The sequence below is a fragment of the Mauremys reevesii genome, linkage group 2 (assembly GCF_016161935.1).
Source record: "Mauremys reevesii isolate NIE-2019 linkage group 2, ASM1616193v1, whole genome shotgun sequence".
Taxonomy (NCBI): Eukaryota; Metazoa; Chordata; order Testudines; family Geoemydidae; genus Mauremys; species Mauremys reevesii.
Genome location: NC_052624.1, coordinates 229,765,255 through 229,786,414, shown reverse-complemented (window position 1 = coordinate 229,786,414; position 21,160 = coordinate 229,765,255). Strand labels below are relative to the sequence as shown.

General features: G+C 43.3%; 1 protein-coding gene across 2 annotated transcripts in view; it reads right to left on the bottom strand.

The window, feature by feature from the left end:
- Window positions 1-21,160, bottom strand: part of SULF1 (sulfatase 1) — a 287,776-nt gene that overhangs the window by 122,498 nt on the left and 144,118 nt on the right. Inside the window, exon 1 of one of the 2 annotated variants that reach the window (XM_039522856.1) lies at window positions 18,774-18,880. The exons of the other annotated variant lie outside the window; for it this stretch is intronic. Coding sequence (XP_039378790.1) covers window positions 18,774-18,815 — 42 coding nt within the window. The 5' untranslated portion in view covers window positions 18,816-18,880. Of the gene's footprint in view, window positions 1-18,773; window positions 18,881-21,160 lie in introns of those variants that run through there. 2 annotated transcript variants of the gene reach the window in all.

Genomic DNA, 21,160 nt, shown 5'->3' with positions numbered 1-21,160 from the left:
GCAGGTGCAGAATGACTGTTGAATGTGCTTTTGGTCGACTGAAGGGAGGGACACTGGGGGTGTTTACTCTAGGTTGGATCTCAGGGAGAAAAATATCCCAATAATTACAACTGTCTATTGTGTTCTGCATAATATCTGTAAGGCAGAGGGGGAGTGGCTGTCTGCTGAGTTTGAACAGCCAGCCACAAGGGCCATCACAAGAGCTCAACATGTTGCTAAGCAGTTAAGGGAAGGTTTGAATGTGCACTTTGCTAGACAGCTCCAGTAGTGTTCTGGGCTGGATTGTTCTCTGGGCCTGAAGCTTTGGGTGCTACTAAGAATTGGGGAGAGTTTGCATTTATAACTGGGGCTGTGTGTTACTGAAGCTATGAAACATGGGGTGCTTGCTGTGCATTTATAAATATGATTGATTCATTTTCTTGAACCTAGTAGTTCTGTGATATGTTACATTTACAACTACTGGATGCTTTGAGTACTGCTATGCATCCTGCAATACATTATGAATTAATAAAGATCATTTTATTTCCAGAAGATAGATATTTATTGAGTGACAAAAACAGTGCAGAAAAACACGGTAAAAAAAAAATCCACCAAACAGGCAACAAAATGCAAAATTTAAATATACATTAACTAGGGTGATCAGATAGTAAGTATGAAAAATCAGGAGGGGGTGGGGAGTAATAGTCACCTATATAAGACAAAGCCCCGAATATTGGGACTATCCCTATAAAATCGGGACATCTGGTCACCCTAAAATTAACAGAATGGAACTTTGAAATTGTTGAGGCAGCAAACATTTCTATCCATTTCAGTCCACAAACACTCTGCTGTGGCTACACATAAACTGACCTGTGAGAACCATGGGTCGTGTGTTAGATGCTATGGTTTTACTTGCTGCCTCCGTGTGGAGTGGTAGGGATACAGATGTGGCCAGCGATGCCAGGTGGAATGCTGGGGGTGGGAGGTAAGGAGCTGCTAGCGTGGAGTTCTCTAAGGATTCTGCAAAGGGTGGGTAGTCATTGATTTTTGTGCTTTCTGCCTAAGACCCATTACAGCTGGATGCATCTCCCTCTTCTTTTTCTGGGCTCCTCTCCTGTCCACTCTCTCCTTCTCCACACTGTCTACTATGTTGGCCCTTCCAGGCCTTTTGTCCATGATCCGATGCAGCACTGGTTTGCAGGATTTTGCTGAACATGTCCTGTCCTCCCTAATCCTCTTCTGTCTCCTCCTCCTCAGGGGGGGGGCGGGGGCCTCAAGGCCACAATGGAAGCAGTTGCTGATAAACAAATGTATCATTGGATCTACAGTCACACCAGAAAGGGAAAGATGAGTTTCAAAACTCCCTTCCCTCATTCCTATAAAACCCTTCAATAAAACATGTTTGACATTTCAGCTTTAGAGCATCTCTGCCCCAGCCATGGTGAGTATGGATGGCCTACCCGGGGCAAAGAGGAAGGAAAAAGGAATTTCGGTTGCATGAACCAATAATATTTTCCACAGGCAGTGGAGTTTTTACCAGATATCTCACTCTTGAGGTAACAAAGGCACAGAGATCTCAGCTGCTACCTAGGGCTGTATGCCACTAGGCTGTTTACTGCAATGGTACCAGTCGAACTTGTCGCAGACTGGTATTGGAAAGTGTCCACCACAGAGGAAGAAGTAAGGCAGCCCTCCCTAGAAACCTTTGGGAGAAGACGGCAGAGTATCTTCATGGAAGTTTCATCAAGATCTCTCAGAAGGATGCAAAGGACATGCCTCTGTACACAGACAGAGTGCTTCGCCTGGCCGCCCCTGCCCAACACCACAGGGAAATGAAAAGCAGATATGAACTCTGCCTCAGTTTGCCGTATGAGAAGAGGTAGTAGTGCATGTAAAACAATGAAAAGACCTTGGGGATGGGCCACACGCCATCTTTAAATTTAAGCACTATAAGGGAAAAAACACATGCACCTGAGGTCTCTTGAGGCTTGTACATGCTCGGCTGGTGGGACTGGCAAGACCACGGTGGAGTCTCAAACAGGTCCTGGCATGTGGCATGGCTGACCCCCCCAGTGTCTCCCCTCTCCTCCTCACTGATCACAGTAGAGGTCTCTGTTTCGGGCTCTTCCAAGGTATCCATGGGGTCTGGTGGGGTCTCCATCAAGTATGACAGGCAGCTCATTGTAAAAGAGGCAGGTCGGTGGCTCAGCGCCAGATCAATTGTTGGCCTCTCTGGCCCTGTGGGATGCCTGCCACATTTCCTTTGCTTCTGATCCCTGTTGTACCCCTTTACCTGCATACTCCATGCAATCCTTTAATAGATGTCTGCATTTCTATGACTGGTCCACTGCTGTGCCTGCCCAACCTCTCTTCCCCACAGGCCCAAGAGACTTAATGCCTCCTGTTTACTCCTGACAGGAGTGCATCTAGGTATGCAGTTGGCCTGGTCAGGTGCACACAAGGGAGAGATGCTAGGTGCGCTTGCCAAGGTGGGAAATTTGAAAGAGGCATTTCAAAAATATGCTGGATGTTTTAAAGCTTCTGACCCTGGGCAGTGGTTTTTACAATTGTGACTAAAGTGGTCACTGTTGCAAAGAATGAAGCATTGTGGGATACCAGCTGGAGGATTGTTAAGGTCAACATAGGCCATACAGTGTCTACATTCACTGCATCACCCTTGGCAGGTAGACCACGGCTCCATGCTGTTCAGTGAGGTGGCATAATTGCGTCTCTGCAGCAGGCAGATGATGTCAGTCAGACAAATTTGAGTGTAGACACATGCATAAACAGGTCAATGCAAGGTGACTTACATCAACCTAGCTTTGTAGTGTAGATCAGTCCTAAGAGACCAAACCATCATTAATTCTGACTTTTTCAACTCATACTTTACACAACAAATTTTTTTGGATATCCAGGAAACCCACTGCAAATCAAAATGTGACCTTTTCTGTGTCCTATACGTTGCTGAGTTAGGGTAGGTGAACTTTACTAGGCAACATGGTGGTGTCCAGTCATGAAAATAATTAAATTATCAGAGGGTTCAACTGCAGTTTCTCTGCTGTGTCATTTCTTGTCTATTGCTATTTCTGGCTATGATCATATAGTCAATGCATGCAGTCAATTCCCACTGGCTAAAAAATCCCTTCTTCCCTCACATTTGAATCTGACAGAACTGGGAGTTTGCCTGCACACTGCCATTAGGCAATGCCCAAAAGCTTCATGCAGCTTATTGATATTTAATTGTGTTCAGTATGCTCCCTAATGTCTTCATTAAAGATACACAGTAGGACTGTGGAATACTCATATGTACTCTCTGCACTGAATTAAGCCAGGTACATCCTGCTGACTCAGGGTCTACATTCTGAGTGGAATTATAAATTCCTTGCTTTTCCCCTCTTTCCCTCTCTATCCCTAATTTGATATATGCCAGGATGAGGGAACTCAAGGTTTGTGTAAACATGACCAAGGCAGAGTTTCATCCCGCCTCCTTGGCTCCCTCGCTTAACTCATATGGCCCAGGCTCTTCCCTTATCTTAGGCCAGGTTCTGAGTGGGAATGCCCACTTCCCTTCACTCCAAACATCTTCAGTGGCAGCTCAGCTGGGTTCCTGCTGCGGGAGGGTAGAGGAAGACTGGGTAGACTTGTTCCTTCCCCTACGCCCATCTGACAGCATTTTCTAAGTCAGTTCCCTCATTCAGCAGCAGCATGACTGGAAACCCTGCTCCTGCTGCTACCATTTAACCGGCCATTGCATTACTAGAGGGCTAACAATGCCCAAGAATGCAGTGTGCTAGGGATTCCAGATTTGGAGGCACAAATTCGTATAATTGCTAGGGGTAGCTTTCACTATCACACTGGTGCTTTTCCTGCTCTGTAGATAAGCAGAAGGGTTCAGACTCTGCAGGATTGCCAGATTAGAACCTTCCACAGCCACTATGTTCACTAGAAATACGTTTGTTTAAAAAAAAAAGTGTACAAATACAAGTAGCTTGAAATGCAAAATATTGATTTGTTCAGTTAGTTAGTGACTGAAAGTCCTGTTTGGGTTCAGAACAGGATTATCCTCATTACACTGAATAGAACATAGTAAAGTATTTTATCTTGAAGTTTTGGCGTGAATGCATCATATCCTCTGGGAAACAGACTTTTCAGTAATTTTAAATTGATCTTACATAGCACAGAAACGAGCACATTGTTGCAGTTAGCTGATAGCAAATGAGATGTAATGAGAATAGAGACATTCTATTCTCTTGTGTTATGACAAATACATTTGACTATGGGCATCACATTACCACAACTTAGCTCCCTATTTCATTATTATACATCTTTTTGGAACCCTACCACTTGCTGATGTGAGCTTGGGACTCTGACTGCTTAAGCAGTCAGGACCTGGAAGGGAGACCACTAAAATCCAGACAGGTACAACAAGAAGAGGCACTGGTGCTGCACACAATAGCATAAGAGTGTATGTTGCTGAAGTTGCTATCATATATCCAAGAGAAAACAGAGGTTCCCACCACATGCGGTCATCCAAGGTGTGTCTATGCTGTGATAAAAGACTCATAACACAGTTGCAGCAGGCCTGGGTCAGCTGACTGGGGCTCACAAGGCACCGGCTGTGCGGCTATAAAATTTCAGTGTAGACATTCAGGCTCGGGCTGGAACCTGGGCTCTGAGACCCCGTGAGTGGTGTGGGTCTCACAGCCTGGCTCTAGCTCGAGCCTGAATGTCTACACTGAAATTTTATAGCTGCACAGCCTGCGCCTGTATGTCAGCTGACATGGGCTTTGAAACTCAGCATCAGATTTTTTAGTTGCAGTGTAGCTGTCCCCTAAAGATCTTACAGCCCTCATCAAAGGTATGGAGTTGTCAACACGGGTGTCCTAGTCAAACTACAATTCAGGTAATTGCATTCGACCTAATTTAGCGGCAAAGATGGTGAGTGCAACATGAAAGAGCAGTGTAATACTGTCTTGGAGTCTGGTTAGATTCTGGACAGTTCTTAGAAGCTGAAGTAGCAGTTGAGACCACAAAAATTGTTCAGCAGTATTTTGCTAGGAGAGCAAGACTTTTGGATGTAAACCTCACTGCCAACATCCATGCGTTTGTCTAAGACGACTGTAATGAGATGTATGGGACTGTGTTAGGAACACATGAAGAGCTGAAGCTTCTGCAGAATGCTGGGTTACATGAGCATTACATCATGAAGGAAGCATAGAAAGTGATACCTAAGTGAGCACTGGACTGGCTGGCTGATAGTGCTGTACCCAAAAATGAAGCATTGGTGTTCTATAAACCAGTGGCTTGGGTCCTGGTAAGCTAAGAGACAACCTCTCTCCCTGAGCTAATAGAGTGCTTGATTTGAGTCTCATCAATTAAAACGTGAGAGGATTAAAAGCAAGAAATTTTTCCATGAGGGAGGGTCTTGATTCTGGAATTTACTTCACCCATTGGTCTGCCAGAGCTCAGATTTGTTAACCTGCTGAACACATGTTGTTTTGCAAGCTTTTGTGAATGATGCAGGATTCTGAAGGATGGGGTTGGAGGCTGCAGAATGGCAGAAGTGGAGTCTTACCCTCTTGGAAGAATGAATTCATTTTTTTTTATGGGGGAGTAAATGGAGCTAAAGAATTGGATATCTGGAATTCTAAATTTTTTTGTAGGTGCTTATATTTTAAGTGATGTAATATGCTTACACTTTAGTATGGGCAAAAGATGAATAAAAAATAAATACCTTTAGCACCTTCCACTGGACATAATAATCTTCACTTTTTGCTCTAAACTGAATTATGTATTGTGGGACCACGTGTGTCAATAAACCCACTGCATTCCATCCCCTAGAGAAGACTTAATTTCAGTGCTGAATGAAATAATCCTCAAATAGCTCTTATCTACCTTAGAGATTGAGGCTTAATAGGTTAATATTTGCATAGCATTGAGATAGTTAGAGAAGAGCTGCCATAGAAAGTATTCCTAATCTATCGATATCTTTCCCCAGTACAATTTAGTAGTTTTCTGCCCTCTGATTTTCTTAGGTTTCAATCTGCCCAAGAACCCTAGTTTTCCAGGAAATGTCCATGATGGTAGGGACACATGAAATTCATTTATTTGTAAGCCAACATGATTATTTAGAGCCTGATCTTGAACTCTTTGAAGCAAGGTTGTTCAAAATAAAATACAGAAATGCATGTACAATTGTAGAAAAGTGAGGAAACATCCCAATATATTATTGTCTAGAATTCTCCTCCCTCCCATTTTCTTTTACTTTAAAGTATCAAAGGCAATCATTCATCCCAACTAAACTTCAGCAAACAATAGTCTAGTCCAAAATTCATCTTTCACATATGGAAACTTTATACACTGCAACTATAGCTGCTTTACCAGCCTTTACACATTAATAAAACACTAAAATATTTTTTAAAAAATGGAGACTAGGTTTTCAATAGCGTTCTAGGAAGAAAATGTCTAATGCAAAGTTTTACAGGCTAATAATATATAAAACAGCATCTACATGAACCTTTCACAATGTAGTTTCCAATAGCTGAGCATCAGTCCAGGATGAGTATTCAAATAGTCATCATGATGTAAAGTATTGTTTAGAAGCAATATTACATATCCTTATAATAAATCTCTTAATGACAACTTAAAGCCTCTCCCCTAATGAACCTATCAAGAGTGGTTTGGGCTTTTCAGAACACTCCAACAGTTATGGCGGATGTCAGTGCAAATACTCACTTGCATCAGGCTCACAAGACCATTCCACTAGAGATGAATGCTGAATCAATATGTGGAATCTCAAATCTAATCTTAGACATGCAGGAGCAGTTATTGTAGAATCAGTTACATTGACTGTACCTCTATTCAGACACAAATGATCTACTAATTAAGTGGTGAGACAGAATCTATTTGAAGAGCTCTAAAACCGAAAAAACAAAAATCAAGCCCCTCTATTTTTAACTGTCAATTAGTTTTGCACAAAAACAAGACTAGAACCCCATTATGAAAGGCAAGAACTTTCTCACTTGGGGATGAAATTCACTCCTGTACAGAGAGCCAAGCACAAGTCCTAAAGTGGTGCATAAGTCTTGAGCTAGCCTTATATACAAGGATGAATTTTTGACAACTTCTGAAGGCGCAGAGTGCCACAGTTCAAGGCAATTGCACATGTATGCCTGGGGGGCCTCCATAGTCCACCAAGGGCATCCACTCCAAGCTTCCAGCTCCTCAGCCATCATCTCTCTTGGATAGAAACCTGCATCTCTCCCCCACATGCTGGCACTGATTCTCCTCCATTGTCTCTAGTACTGATGCTGCCTCTCACAGTCCACTCTCTTGCTCCTGGTCTAGAGGCAGCTGAGTTTCCAAGTGTATTTTATCCTTCTCCATCTGCAGTTTCTCCAGCTCTTTCAATCTGCCCAATTCTTGTTGCAGTGGTGCCACTGATCCCAATGGTGGTTGCCTCTGTCAGCTTCTCCCTAGCCTCCCTCCAGAGAGTTCGCTCCAAGATTTCCAGCCTCTCTTTTTGCTATTCCCCAAAAGACTGAGATTTTCTTTGTGCTGTCCCCTTTCACTGCTGTTGGCACTTATGGCAATTCACACTGTCATGGGTCCCACACAGGTTGTCAACATATATGTCAATGCAGGGCTACTCTCCTATATTCCACTTCCATGGACCCTCAAGGGTACCCACTCTAGGCTCCCAGCCCTAGAGAGCCATCACCTCTCGTGGGCAGAGACCCACACCTCTTCCCTTCCTCCCCAGGGTTTTTCCAGGCTGCACAGTTCTCTGCCTACACTGTGATAATCCGAACACGCCCTAAATAGGTCAGCATCTGCCTTTCATTCTCTCCAAAAGCTATGAACAGCTGTAACTGCCAACAGTTATGATATTATACAGCCCTTTATAAGCAAGCATTTTTATTTTTAAGGTGAAAGCATTACAGAGAAAACAAAAATAATAAAAGAACATACACACATACTGATAAGCTTACCAAAGATCACCCTTCCCCCCACCCAACAAGGGCTCTGGTTGGTGTCAGTCCTTCAAACCCCCCATGGGTTTTGTGATTAGAAGTTCACAACAGCCTTAGGTCACAACCAACAGAACCATGAGTAGTTCAATTTTTACTTTATACAGTTTTGGCCTTTGATCTTGGCCTGATGTATCACGTGGTCAGACGACAGAGGTAGCCTCCTCAGGGCATAGCTTAGAAGCCTGGGTTATTGCATAACTGGGTGTGAAGAATTTGCATTCACATCCTCCTAGAGTTTCCCCAGGCAAACCATTTGATCCTGTTTGTCCCAAAAGTCATTCTTGTCTGACACTGTTCAATATGGTCCTTAGATCAATCAGGCCCACAGTAATACATAACCTTCACATTTAATACGATGGACTCAAAAGATACTTACTTAATTCAGTATGCTTTTTTCAAGGATATTGCAGGAAATGGCCATATCTGTCAATCTGAGTGCTCTCAAATTTACAGAGTAAAGGCTTCAAACAACCTTACGAGGTGCTCAGCACCACACAGGGCTAGGCCTCTAACTTTTGTTTTTAATATTGTCATTTGGGATGGAGGGACAGAGAGCTGTGTGGTGCTTAGTTGAAGTTGCCTCTTACTAGGTTTTAAACCTTTTTGCAGAAGCCTTAGTACCTGAATGGCAAGGATACTTAATAAGAACCGTAGCACAGAGATCGGTATATGTAAGTAAGGTAGGCAAATGTAGCCATACACAAAGATTCAGTTACATTTGAGGCCACCTAGCAAAATAGGAGCCAAGATTAGCCCTTATACATATAATGTGCCATTCATAAAAGTTTTGATGCAATTAGTGTTCATTTCACACATATGCATGCACCTGCATCATTTCTTACACAGTTTTATTTTAGAGATGGGTGGATTGGCATAATTTCTGAGCTATTCCCCATCTCATCCCATCCTCAAGAATATATCAAAAAGGCACAAGAAGAAATATATGATGTACTAAAACAAGCTGTGTCATACACAGAAAAGAATCTCTTAAGATTTGTCAGTGATTATATTTCCTTTTTCAATACACAAAATACTTGATTCATTATTGCAATAAAGTGAGCCTGGCCTGTATATTTATACAATATTTTCTTTCCTCAATACAATTATATATCAGTTCTGCCAAGCCTTTTATATTTATTTCCTAGTTAAGCAAGAAAAAACAAGCTATTATGACTCTCTAATGCATTTTGCAGTGGGAGGGGGATGGTTATGTTGATGTTCAAGAACACTACCATAAATCAGAAATGTAATTATTTATGCAGATGGGGGATGCGTAATACCTTATAAAGAATGGCATCCAGGCAAAATGTAACTACTACTCTGTGAAAATATTATCTTATTAAACCTTTTCCCCTGTGCCATTACAAGCAGTGACAGGTTCCCCTGTGCCACTGCAAGGAGAGGACAGCCACAAATTGTTCTGAGCCTTCTGGTTTCCTTCCCTCTAGGACCAAATTTCTACTCCAATCTCACTTTCTTCTCCTTCCTCTCCCCAGTCAGCTGTTCTACAAAGAGCTGTTGGTGAAGAGCTAGAGGGGGAAGCTCATCTGGGACCCGCAGTTCACAGGTACTCTCCCTTTATAGCTGCCATGCAAGAGGGGAAATCAGAGGGAGTTCCAATCTTCCGCCTTTCACAGCCTGTGTATGAAGACAATAAGGCAGTAAGAGTGCAGACTGGGAGAGAAGGGAAGGGAAAAGGAAAAATAAAACTCTGGGAGAATTTGACAAGGAGTGAAGACAGAGTTGGAGAGAAAGAGGCCAATAAGGCCTGGTCTACACTACGCGGGGGAGAGGGGGGTCAAACTAAGGTACGCGACTTCAGCTACGCGAATAGCGTAGCTGAAGTCGAACTACCTTAGTTCGAATTTCCTACCTGTCCAGATGCCGTGGGATTGAACTCCGCGGCTCCCCCGTCGACTCCGCCACCGCCGTTCGCGGTGGTGGAGTTCCAGAGTCGACCGGAGCGCGTGGGGAGTTCGAACTATCGCGTCTTGATTAGACGCAATAGTTCGAACTCCGAGAAGTCGAACTCTCCGCGTCGACCCGGCGGGTAAGTATGGACCTACCCTAAGACAAGTGGAAAAAAGAGCAAGTTTGTGTGTAGACAGAGCCTTTCACTGATTTAATTTTGAGTGGGAAAAGGAAGAAAAAGGAAAAGTTGCGAGTCTATGCAGGCAATTTATGCTTACTGGAGCCCTGGTCTTGAATTTTCTCCTGTGGTGAATAATTTTGGCAGCAGCTCAGGTGTACAGTTGCCAACTTTGGTTGGATGAATTCCTGGAGGTTCCCTCACATGACATTATCTCTGATTAAAGCTTAATCTTTAATTCCTGGAGACTCCAGGAGAATCCTGGAGGGTTAGCAACCCTATTCACTGAAACTCCCCTATACTCCAGTGAAGCTGAGCTGGCTTAACATGTGCAGACACAAACTTCTATAAAACAGTGACTGGGCAAGCCACATGTATGTATGCATATACAGTCCGATGAAACAGATGTGGGAGAAGAGTTTCTGGGTTCTCCTAAAGTATTGGTGTTGTATTTTCCCTAGTGCAATAAGGATTAAAAAACTTAGAGTGACTACTAATTCTACCTCATTTATGCATAAACTGTGTGAGTGAGCGTGAGATTTTGCTCCATTCTCACCTCCTTTTGTTAGCCAGCAAATTTCTCTCAACTTACCAAAGTGCATTAACTGTCCTCTCTTCTACTCCCTTAACTCATCCCAAAATTTGGGTCTATTTTAGCATGGGGAAGTGCATCTACAAAGTAGCCCCAGCAAACTGGACTTTCTGTTGTCTGACTTGTGTGCTAAGGTTTGAGCCTTGGCCACATTGCTGGAGTTTTATACCTTAGGCAACAGCTATATTTTGCAACATTTAAAAAACTTTTGATGTTTTGTATTATTCTGCCTTCGAGTACTCACATCTCTCTCACTGGCACAGAAGCCAGCATATGTTTTCCCATTCCTTTCTAGAGATTCACAGAATCATAGATGTTATAGAAAAGATCTACTAGACCATCCTGTTTTATCTGGTTGCCAACGCAGTAACTGCTCTCTCCTAAACTTTTCATATTGTTTGGTTCATCCTGATTTTGAAAGCTATAAAGGTTTCCAGCACTGTGTTTGGGAAATCCTCCCCACTTTTTCCACTGTGATCCCATGTTTCAGTTACTATGGCATGTGCGTGTATGAGACTCTAAAAAATAAATAAATAAATCTATGCTAGTTTCTAGTCCTCTGCTAGCTTCCATGGAATCTTCATAGGAGGCTGCTGGTGTGTGTCCCCAGCCCAGGAAGGACTGACACCACACCCAGAGGCTGGAACACCCTGTTACACAAGCACTAAGGAGCATGACACATCCACATATAGGGAGTCTGGCATCCAGTCAGTGTGGATGAGCAAATCTGGTTCATGAAAGGACAGGAAATGTGAGCTAGCTCATGACATCAGGGCTCAAAAGCCCATTGGGCATTGTGACAGGCAGATAAAAAACTGCTGCTCTAATAACATGCCAGTTGCTAAAATGTAAACTATTGTGCTCCCAGAGACTTTGATGAGAACACAGCCTTCCTTCTGAATACACATCATTGCTAGGACATGCAGGGAGAACCAAATTCTGCTCATTAATGATTGACATCCACCCTTTATAGAAGGCTGTAGAGCCTCCATCTGAGGATCTGAACACATTTTACAAACATTAATGATTATGCCCCACAACAGCATAATATGGATACTAAACCTTAGTGCCATTAAGTGACTTGTGGAAGGTCACACAACAAGCCTGACATATCTAGGAAAACAATACATTATTGTGCAGTTATGCTGAACTCCAATCATGAACTTTAGCCATTTGACCAGTCCTCCTTTCTTAGGACAGGAATACAAGAGAAGATTTCAGATGTAAGATTAGGACAGTTCTGCTGTCATTTTGTTCTAAATGGAGTTGTAAGTGAACTCTTACAGCTTGCCATTCCCAAACACTTTCAAGCAAGAAATGAATTAAAAGAAAAACTGGAGGTATTTTTAGAGAGAGAGCGTGAGAGAGCGCGCACGCGCTTTCCAATTCATTTTATGATCAATAAGAAGTCTACTGGTTAGGTAACGTCAGCATCAAAATTGCTTGCTATTTAGCTACAGGCATAAAAAGTCCTTTGAGGGGTCTGAGTTCAATGAAGTTATAGATTTGAGACTAGGTGTTAATAATTCCCCCTACTGCATGTTCAAAGGCATAGAGCCTCTCAGGCAGATGCGGCCGTTTGCTAGCTTCATTGAATGAGTGCTAAAAACATCCTGATCTACTCTTAAACAGAGAAACAACTTGTCATGACTTGCACTGTCAGTGTCTGAAAACATGCAACCTTTGCCACAAGTGAATGGCATCTGATAGCCCAAAGGTACGTTAAATGAGTTTAACGCAGAGCTAGTCTGACACCAACATTAATTCAGGTCTTGCGGATTTGGTAGAATCGTGATTTTTTTTGGTAGCTCAGAGCAGGTCAAACACCCCATTTTACAGAAGCAACTTCAAGTTCATACATCTAAAGGAAATATTTTTGCTATTTAAATAATGAGTAAGTTTTTAATATTTTTTCCTCTTATTAGTCCTGTAATGCTAATACAGCTAGACAGGGGTGGCTCTAGCTTTTTTGCTGCCCCAAGCACAGCAGTCAGGCTGCCTTCAGCGGCTTGCCTGCGGCAGGTCCACCGATACCCTGCCTTCGGTGTACCTGCCGCCGAATTGCCACCGAATCCGTGGGACCGATGGACCTCCCACAGGCAAGCCTCCGAAGGCTGCCTGACTGCCGCCCTCCCGGGGACTGGCAGGGCGCCCCCCCCCGTGGCTTGCCGTCCCAGGCACACGCTTGGAGCCCTGGTGCCTGGAGCCGCCGCTGCAGCTAGAAGACAACAAGCTGGATTTTAGTCCATCTTGTGTATCAACTAAACTGTTTGACGTTCCAGTCTGATACACCTAAACAAAGCCACCTCTTTATCCCTTCCCTCTCCCACTGGGAATTCACTTCTTCCCATTCTGAGACATATTCCCTGCACCCCTCCTCAAGCCAACAGCTAGCTCTCTGCTGCTCTCCCATTATAACAGTCTGCCAAGTCTTTAGCTCTGCACCACCTCCCCTTGATGCTGTCTGACCTGAATGGGTTGAGATACAGCCTGTATACTGGGAAAGAGGTTTCCCTCCAGGTGTTAAGCAGGTCATTTCTGGACTTTTTCATCCCAAGAGCTAGCCCATCTCTCTTTCTCCCTCCCACACCACCCCCTAGCAGCCATGGAAAGCCTGAATACTTGCCAGTTCCTAAAGCGTCAAACACTTATCTTGTTTCCTACAGATTAAAAATTCGTGCAAATGATCAAGCCAAGTACACTGAGTATGAGGGCCTTCTGCCAACATCAATTCAGTGCAGGTCAGAAAAACATAACCCCTCAAGAATATCAGGTACAGTCTCAACATAAGGTTCTACAAACACCCACCTTCCTTGCTTTGATATGGTTTGTGGTCACTAATTGAAATGTTAATAAGTCAATCCAAAATGTGGCCCAAATACAATATCTGCTTTCTAATAGTTTCCCCCAATCATGCCTTTTTTTGGTTCTAGGCACATTAGCAATAGTTATTTGTAGTTCTGTATTTTCACTAACAGGTGGTGCTCACAGTTTCTTCCTATGTTTCTGTTTAGTTCAGGAAACACATTATGGGGAGGGTCTATTTAAATAGAAGGTACTGTTAGGGTTGCCAGGTGTCTGGTTTTCAACCGGAACACAGAACAAAAAGGGACCTGGGCAGCTCTTGTCAGCACCGCCGATCAGGCCATTAAAAGTTCAGTTGGTGATGCAGCGAGGCTGGCAGGCTCCCTACCGGCTCCCGGGTAGGGACCAGCATGACCCGCTGGCTCCTAGGTAGAGGGGCAGCCAGGGGCGCTTGGCACGCTGTCCCCACCCACAGGCACCACCCCAAGTGCCAGCTCCGCAGCTCCCATTGGCCGGGAACCACGGCCAATAGGAGCTGTGGGGGCGGTGCCTATGGGCAGGAACAGTGCACCGAGTCCCCCCAGCTGCCCCTCTGCCTACGAGCCAGAGGGACATATCGCTGTTTCCTGGGAGCTGCCTGAGGTCAGAACCTCTGGGAGCTCTCACCTCAAACCCCTTATGCAGCCCAACTCCCTGTCCTAGCCCTGAGCCTCCTCCTGCACTCCAAACCCCTTGACCCCAGCCTCACCCCAGAGCCTGCACCCCCAGCTAAAGCCCTCAGCCCTTCCCGTACCCCCCGGCCCCAGCCAGGTGAAAATGAGCGAGTGAATGAGGGTGGGGGAGAACGAGCAACAGAGGGAGGGGGGATGGAATGAGTGGGCTGTGGGGCCTCGGCAAAGGGACAGAGCAGAGGCCTTGAGGTTCGGCTTTCTGCAATTAGAAACTTGGCAACCCTAGGTACTGTTAATATTAACAAAATGTTTGTGAAAGAATCTAAAGAAGCCTGTGAAGGATGCTTTCATTCCAGTAACAACTGAAGTGTCATCACATCTTTATTTGCTTTCAATTAGCTGCACGGTTGAACTTACTCATGGTTCTGGCTGTTTATAAATATAGAGCTAATAGTTATCAAGTCTTGCTTTGTTAATCAACAGTTACATTTTATTGCTGTAATAATCTTACTTTACAATTGTACAACCTCTTTCATTCCAAAGAGTACTATGCAAGCTACAGGCCTGGTGATATGAGGTGCTAAGCATGCCTTTTCTGGGAGTTATGGGTGCTCTGTAGCTTGAAAGACCAGGCCTTATATATAAACAGTACCCCAGTCATCCCAAGGGTTGATGGAGGCAGTCTGTTATCTATCCAAGGTTTTTATATAACCCCCATTATCATAGGGTCTGAGGTGCTTCCTAATTGTTAGTATAGTCATCCACACAATACCCTTGTGAGGTAGCAGAATACTATTACCTCTAGGCACAGAGAGCCTAAGTGCCCAAGATGACACAGGAAGCCTGTGGTGAAAGGAATTGAACCCTGCTCTCTCAAGTCATATGCTTGTGCCCTAACCACTGGACCATCCTTCCTCTCAGTAGTATACCACAGAGTACAAACTAAGGGGCACATGGGGTGAGTGTGTCACTAACTTGGTATTACAGATCATCTCTCTTAATACAAGTATCAGAGGGGTACCCGTGTTAGTCTGGATTTGTAAAAGCAGCAAAGAGTCCTGTGGCACCATACAGACTAACAGACGTATTGGAGCATGAGCTTTCATGGGTGCATCCGACGAAGTGGGCATTCACCCACGAAAGCTCATGCTCCAATACGTCTGTTAGTCTATAAGGTACCACGGGACTCTTTGCTTCTCTTAATACACAGATTTCAACAATGGATAGACCTGCAAATCTAGCTGTAACTCCTATCCTCTTAACCGTCAAATGAAAAAGTAAGAGCATAATGTGGTTAATTTTTCACCAGAAGGAATGTTTTCCTCACTTCCAACATTTTTTCAGGTGAGGAATGTACTTTAAACTGAATACAAAGGGACTGTATATCTGACATCCAAAACTCAGACCTCCCAAACTGTCTAATATCTCATCTCGATGCAGAAAACAGTCCATTTCCCTCTTAGGGAACAAAAGACTGCCAACCTGGTGTGACAAGGAGCAGAGCAATGTTGTTCCAGATGCTGAATTCTAAGGGAGATACATATATGACAACATTTCTTTATTCACTCTTTTCAGCCCCAATTCGGTAAAACATTTAATTATTGACGTCAATATGACACAAACACATACTTAAAGTAGGGCGTGTCTTTAAGGGCTTTCCCAAATGCAAATGGATTTAAGTGATTTACTGAACCAGGACCATACACCACTTTCCCCAACCACCTAACAACATCCCCCAAGTAGACGTGTTAGTACTGGTTGAGCTAACCTTTATAATGAAAACACCCTGCTTCTGTTTCCCCTCTCTTTAGGCCCCTTGAGAACTGCACACCCTCAGTCCAAAGGTAATTTAAACACTCCCCTTCTAGGGTACAATTTATTCAGTACACACTGGCCCTCCACACCCCAACCTCAGTTCAGTTTCTCTCGCTCCCTTAGAGAGCTCCCAGCCCTCCTTCCCAGAGCTGGGTCCCAATTCAGTTACCACTCCAAGGCTCTACCTGGCTGGAGCTCACTCTTCTGACTCTGAGTTCCAAACTCTCCTGGTGTTAAGGCATGAGGAAGATCCTATCAGGCTACTCCCAGTCCTCCTACCTGGGGCAACTCCCCTGGTCTCTATAGACTTCACCACACCCACACCCACACCTTCCCCTTCCCCTTTCTCTCCTAAAGTTTCCTGCTGTTCTTATAGGGCTCACCTGTTCTCCATTACATGACATTTATTTCCCCCACCTGGGGAGGTGAGTTAAACTTGTCAGAGGTGAATGGCAGCCCATTTTCCTTAGGGAACCAGCAACCCTCTGACACATTTTGAACGTTACTGTATCTGAACAATTGTGTGTGTAGGCTGCGGTTTTTGTTTTGGGCTTGACTGTTTTTTCATTCTGGTTTTAATACAGAAACTGGGAAAGGTATTTCATTTTCAGGATTTTTTTCCCTATGCCCTGAATGTATTGTTCTAATCCTAATGATGTTATAGGGTTTCTTCCTTATAAGACTTTTTGGGGGGGGGGGGCAAAAATTCAAAAGGACACCTTTGGATCAAGTTTCTGCTGGTAGAAACGTGGCTGGAAAAAACAAACAAAAACAAAAAACTGCATTCTTCTTGCACACTGATTTAAATGATAATATGGAAGAGGCTTCAGGGAAAATGGACACAGGCAATCCTCTTGCAAAATCCATTTCTTCAAGCATTCTCTAAAACCTATTTTAAAAGTGTTTATATCTGACCACATCTATTTTTAATTCTGATGCCACTTCATAGCAGCAATTCCCTACCAAGGCACAATAATGCAGCTGACACTGGCTGAGCAGGGAGTGACTTAGCTAATATGATAGCTACAACATAAATACAGGAAAAGATTCATAAATAGTTCCAGGAGACTCACATTTAGAATCCTTCATCTTGAAATCATGACGTAACTATCATTAGAGCTAAATGTCAAGCACCAGATTTTCAAAAAAGTCCGAGTATAACATAACATGCAAAAATGTGCATATTTGGATGCATAAATTACATGCACAATTACAGTGAGTTTACATGCACATCTAACTAGGAGCAATTATTATTACGTACACAATTTCTGTGCACTAATGCAAACATATTTCTGAAAAATATGGTTTCAAGTGTTAAATTCTGCTTATAGTAGTTAATTGATACTGGTTGTTGGAACATCAGTGGTTAATGTATCAGAAAATCTAACTTGGAGACGAAAGTATTAATAAATTATATATTAGAGACATAATATTTAAGACTCAGGTAAAAAACTGTCTCTTCCCCTTTGTTGACACACTCCACTTGTTTCAACTGTAGCTTAAATGATAACTCTTCATTTCATAATAAACTTTCTGAGGACATTCCTGATGTCCTGCATGGATTACATTTGTGCTTACCTCATACTGAGCATATGAGATAGTTTCTTTATGAGTTACCATGACCTTAAATCTGTGGGAAAACAAGCACTTTCTTGAAATGTTTCTCACCACTAATAAATTATAGTTAATGATGGGTGAATCTTAAAAGATTCAGGTCAGATAAGCACGGTAAACTTCAGATGTTTATCCAAAAATGCTCTAAAAATGTAAACTTTTTGGATCTGCAGAAATGGACTAGAAGCCATCCAATAAGACACTTTCAAGATATTTTATGGTATTTTTTGCTTCTGGTCAGGTTGGAAACATGAAAACTATCATTCATGTTATTTTGTAACTTCTGCTTCTGGGCAGAACTAAGAAGTATAGAAGTTCACAAAAAAAAAGTTAAGAGTTTTCAGATTTCGAAAAGAACTTGGTTTAAGTTTGTCTCAAGTTTTGAGAAGATTTGAGACAGCTTGTTCTTTGATCCAAACTGGTCATCCACCTCTTATTACACATTGATGCAAAAAGCAGAACCTGAAATTTTGGATTCATATCTTTACATTCTTTAAATCTCAGGTCTATCTCTACTAATTATTGATCGATAAGGTTTCACCTGCCTTTGTCTTTCGGGTATTATAAAGGGGCGGCTCTAGGAATTTTGGCGCCCCAAGCACGGCAGGCAGGCTGCCTTCCGCGGCTTGCCTGCGGACGGTCCGCTGGTCCCGCGGCTTCGGCAGACCGCCTGCAGGCGTGCCTGCGGGAGGTCCTCTGAAGCCTCGGGAGCAGCGGACCCTCTGCAGGCATGCCTGCAGGAGGTCCGCCGAAGCCGCAAGACCAGCGGACCCTCCGCAGGCAAACCGCGGAGGCAGCCTGCCTGCCACCCTCGTGGCGCCAGCAGAGCACCCCCTGCGGCTTGCCGCCCCAAGCATGCGCTTGGCATGCTGGGGCCTGGAGCCGCCCCTGCTTTCATCACTGTGATCAACAATGAGTAGTTTTTGTTATTGCCCAAATAATGAGTAAAAGCAATTTAGGTAAATCTATACGGACGAGAATCCTCAAACCCCTTCTTGAATAACAGTTCTGCTTTAAGAAAGGACAAGATGCTGTGTTTGTTATTTGGCAAGGTGACAGAGAAGTGGTTAGAGTACAAAAAGGATAGCTCATACCAGTGCTGAGAAAATATGGAGAGGGTTTAATAACTATGGTGAATGAACTACCGTAGATCTAAAATAGTGATCTGAACATACTTTGCAGTGACAAGGCCCTCTGAATTGGAAGTCGGACTGCATCCAGAGTCAGCCCTCAGTCCATTGCTGTTTATCATATTGATGGACTACGTCAGCAGGAACTACCCAATGAGAAAAGGTGAGAAGCTGTTATATGCAGCTGCCAGAGCGTCCCCAAAAGAAGACCTGGAGGAAATAGTAAACCAGTAGTGTGGTCAACTAAGCAGGCATGGGATGAAAATGAACATGACTAATATTGAGGTCATGTGGGTCAGTAGAGGTGTGACAGGGAAACTACATACAGAGATTAACGGAGTATGACTAAACCAGACTGGCCAGTTCAAATGCCTTGGTGGCTGGGTTATGAGAGATGGCGAACTTGAAAGAGAGATACAGCCCAAACTGGGGAGTGTTAGAAGAGTGTGGAATAACATCTCAAGAGCTGTGTATGACAAGCATATCCCACTGAGACTGAAAGGCCAGGGCAAAGAGACAGCAAGTTCAATGCCTGCAGGTGTTTAAAGTGAGATGTCTTAGCGCAATAAAGAGAGTCATGCAAAGGGAGAGATTGTGAAATGAGAGCATTATGACAGAAGTCAAAATTAGCAATGGGGCTGACAAAATGCAGGAAGTACAATTTTGCTGGTTTGGACACAGAGGATGAAGGAAGAGGACCTAGGGGAAGTAGCATGACAGAAAAGGATGGTTGGAAACCGAAACTGAGGAAATCTGAGGAAGTGATGGATTGCATCAAAGAAAATGGCAAGCAGGTCAACCTTTGTGCTACTTTGGACAGGTGAAGATGGCAGATGCTTGCATGATGACCCAACCCCAGGTGATGGGGAAGGGAGGGAGAGGAGCAGGAGATGTAGTATATGGGAGAGACCATTTAAATAACACACACACACACACACACACACACACACACACACACACACAGAAAGTCAAAAACTAAAGCCTCTCCAGTTGTTGTGGAGCAGCCCTTATGATATTCTATTATGGAAGCCATGTCTCTATTTAAAAATAATGATGTATTCATAGCAAGATGATGATGAAATACTTTTCACTCTAATGGTAACTAAGGACAATGTCAAACAGCAGCTACTAAAGCTAGATATTTTATCAGCAGGGCTGAATAACTTGCATCCAAGAGTTTTAAAAGAACTGATCAAGGAGCTCTCTGAACTACTAATGTTGATTTTCAGTAAGTCTTGGAACACTAGGGAAGTTTCAGAGGACTGGAAGAAAGCTAATGTTGTGCTTATATTTAAAGCGGGCAAACTGAGGTAATTATAGACCCTATGAAAATAATGGAATGGCTGATACCGGACTTGGTTAAATAAAGAATTAAAGGAGGGTAATGAAATTAATGCCATTCAGCATGGAAGACAGATCTTGTCATACTAACATGATTTTTGTTTTTCTGAGATTACAGATTTTGTTGTTAAGGCAATAGTGTTGATGTAATAATTTCTGTAAGGCATTTGACATAGTGACACATGACATTTTGATTAAGAAACCAGAATGATACAAAATCAACATGTCACACATTAAATTAATTAAAAACTGGCAAACTGATAGGTCTCAAAACATAACAGTAAACAAGGAAGCATTGAATGGGTGTCTTTTTAGTGGGGTTCCACAGGGACTAGTTTCTTGGCCCTATGCTATTTACCATTTTTATCAGTAACCTGAGTGAAAACAAAAATCATTACTGATAAAGTTTGTAGATGACAGAAAGATTAGGGGAGTAGTAAATAATGAAGAGGACAGGTCACTGATACAAGTCAATCTGGATCATTTGATACGTTGGGTGCAAGCAAACAATGTGTTTCAATGGGGCCAACTGTAAAGTCATACATCTAGGAATAAAGAATGTTGGCCACACTTATGGGATGGGGGACTCTATCCTAAGGAGCAGAGACTCTGAAAAGGACTAGTAGATCATAGTGGGTAATCAGCTGAACTTGAGCTCCCAGTGTGATGCTGTGCCCAAAAGGGCTATTTTGATCCTTGGATGCAGAAACAAAGGAACCTTGAGTAGGAGTTATATTTCCTCTATTTATCACTGGTGTGACCCATACTAGAATACTGTGTCCAAAATTCCAGAAGGATATTGATAAATTGGAGAAGGTTAAGAGAACAGCCACAAGAGTGATTAAAGGATTGGGAAACTTGCCTTATAGGGATAGACACAAGGGGTATATCTACACAGCCTGCGGCAGCAAGCCTCCCAGCTCAATCTGTTGAATTTAACAAAGAAAAGATTAAGGGTGACTTGATCAGAGTCTTTAAGTCCCTACATGTGGAAAAGAACTTTGATAATAGATGGGTCTTCAGTTTAGAAGACAATTGTATAACACGATCCAATGGCTGGAAGGTGAAGCTAGGCAAGGTTGGACTAGAAA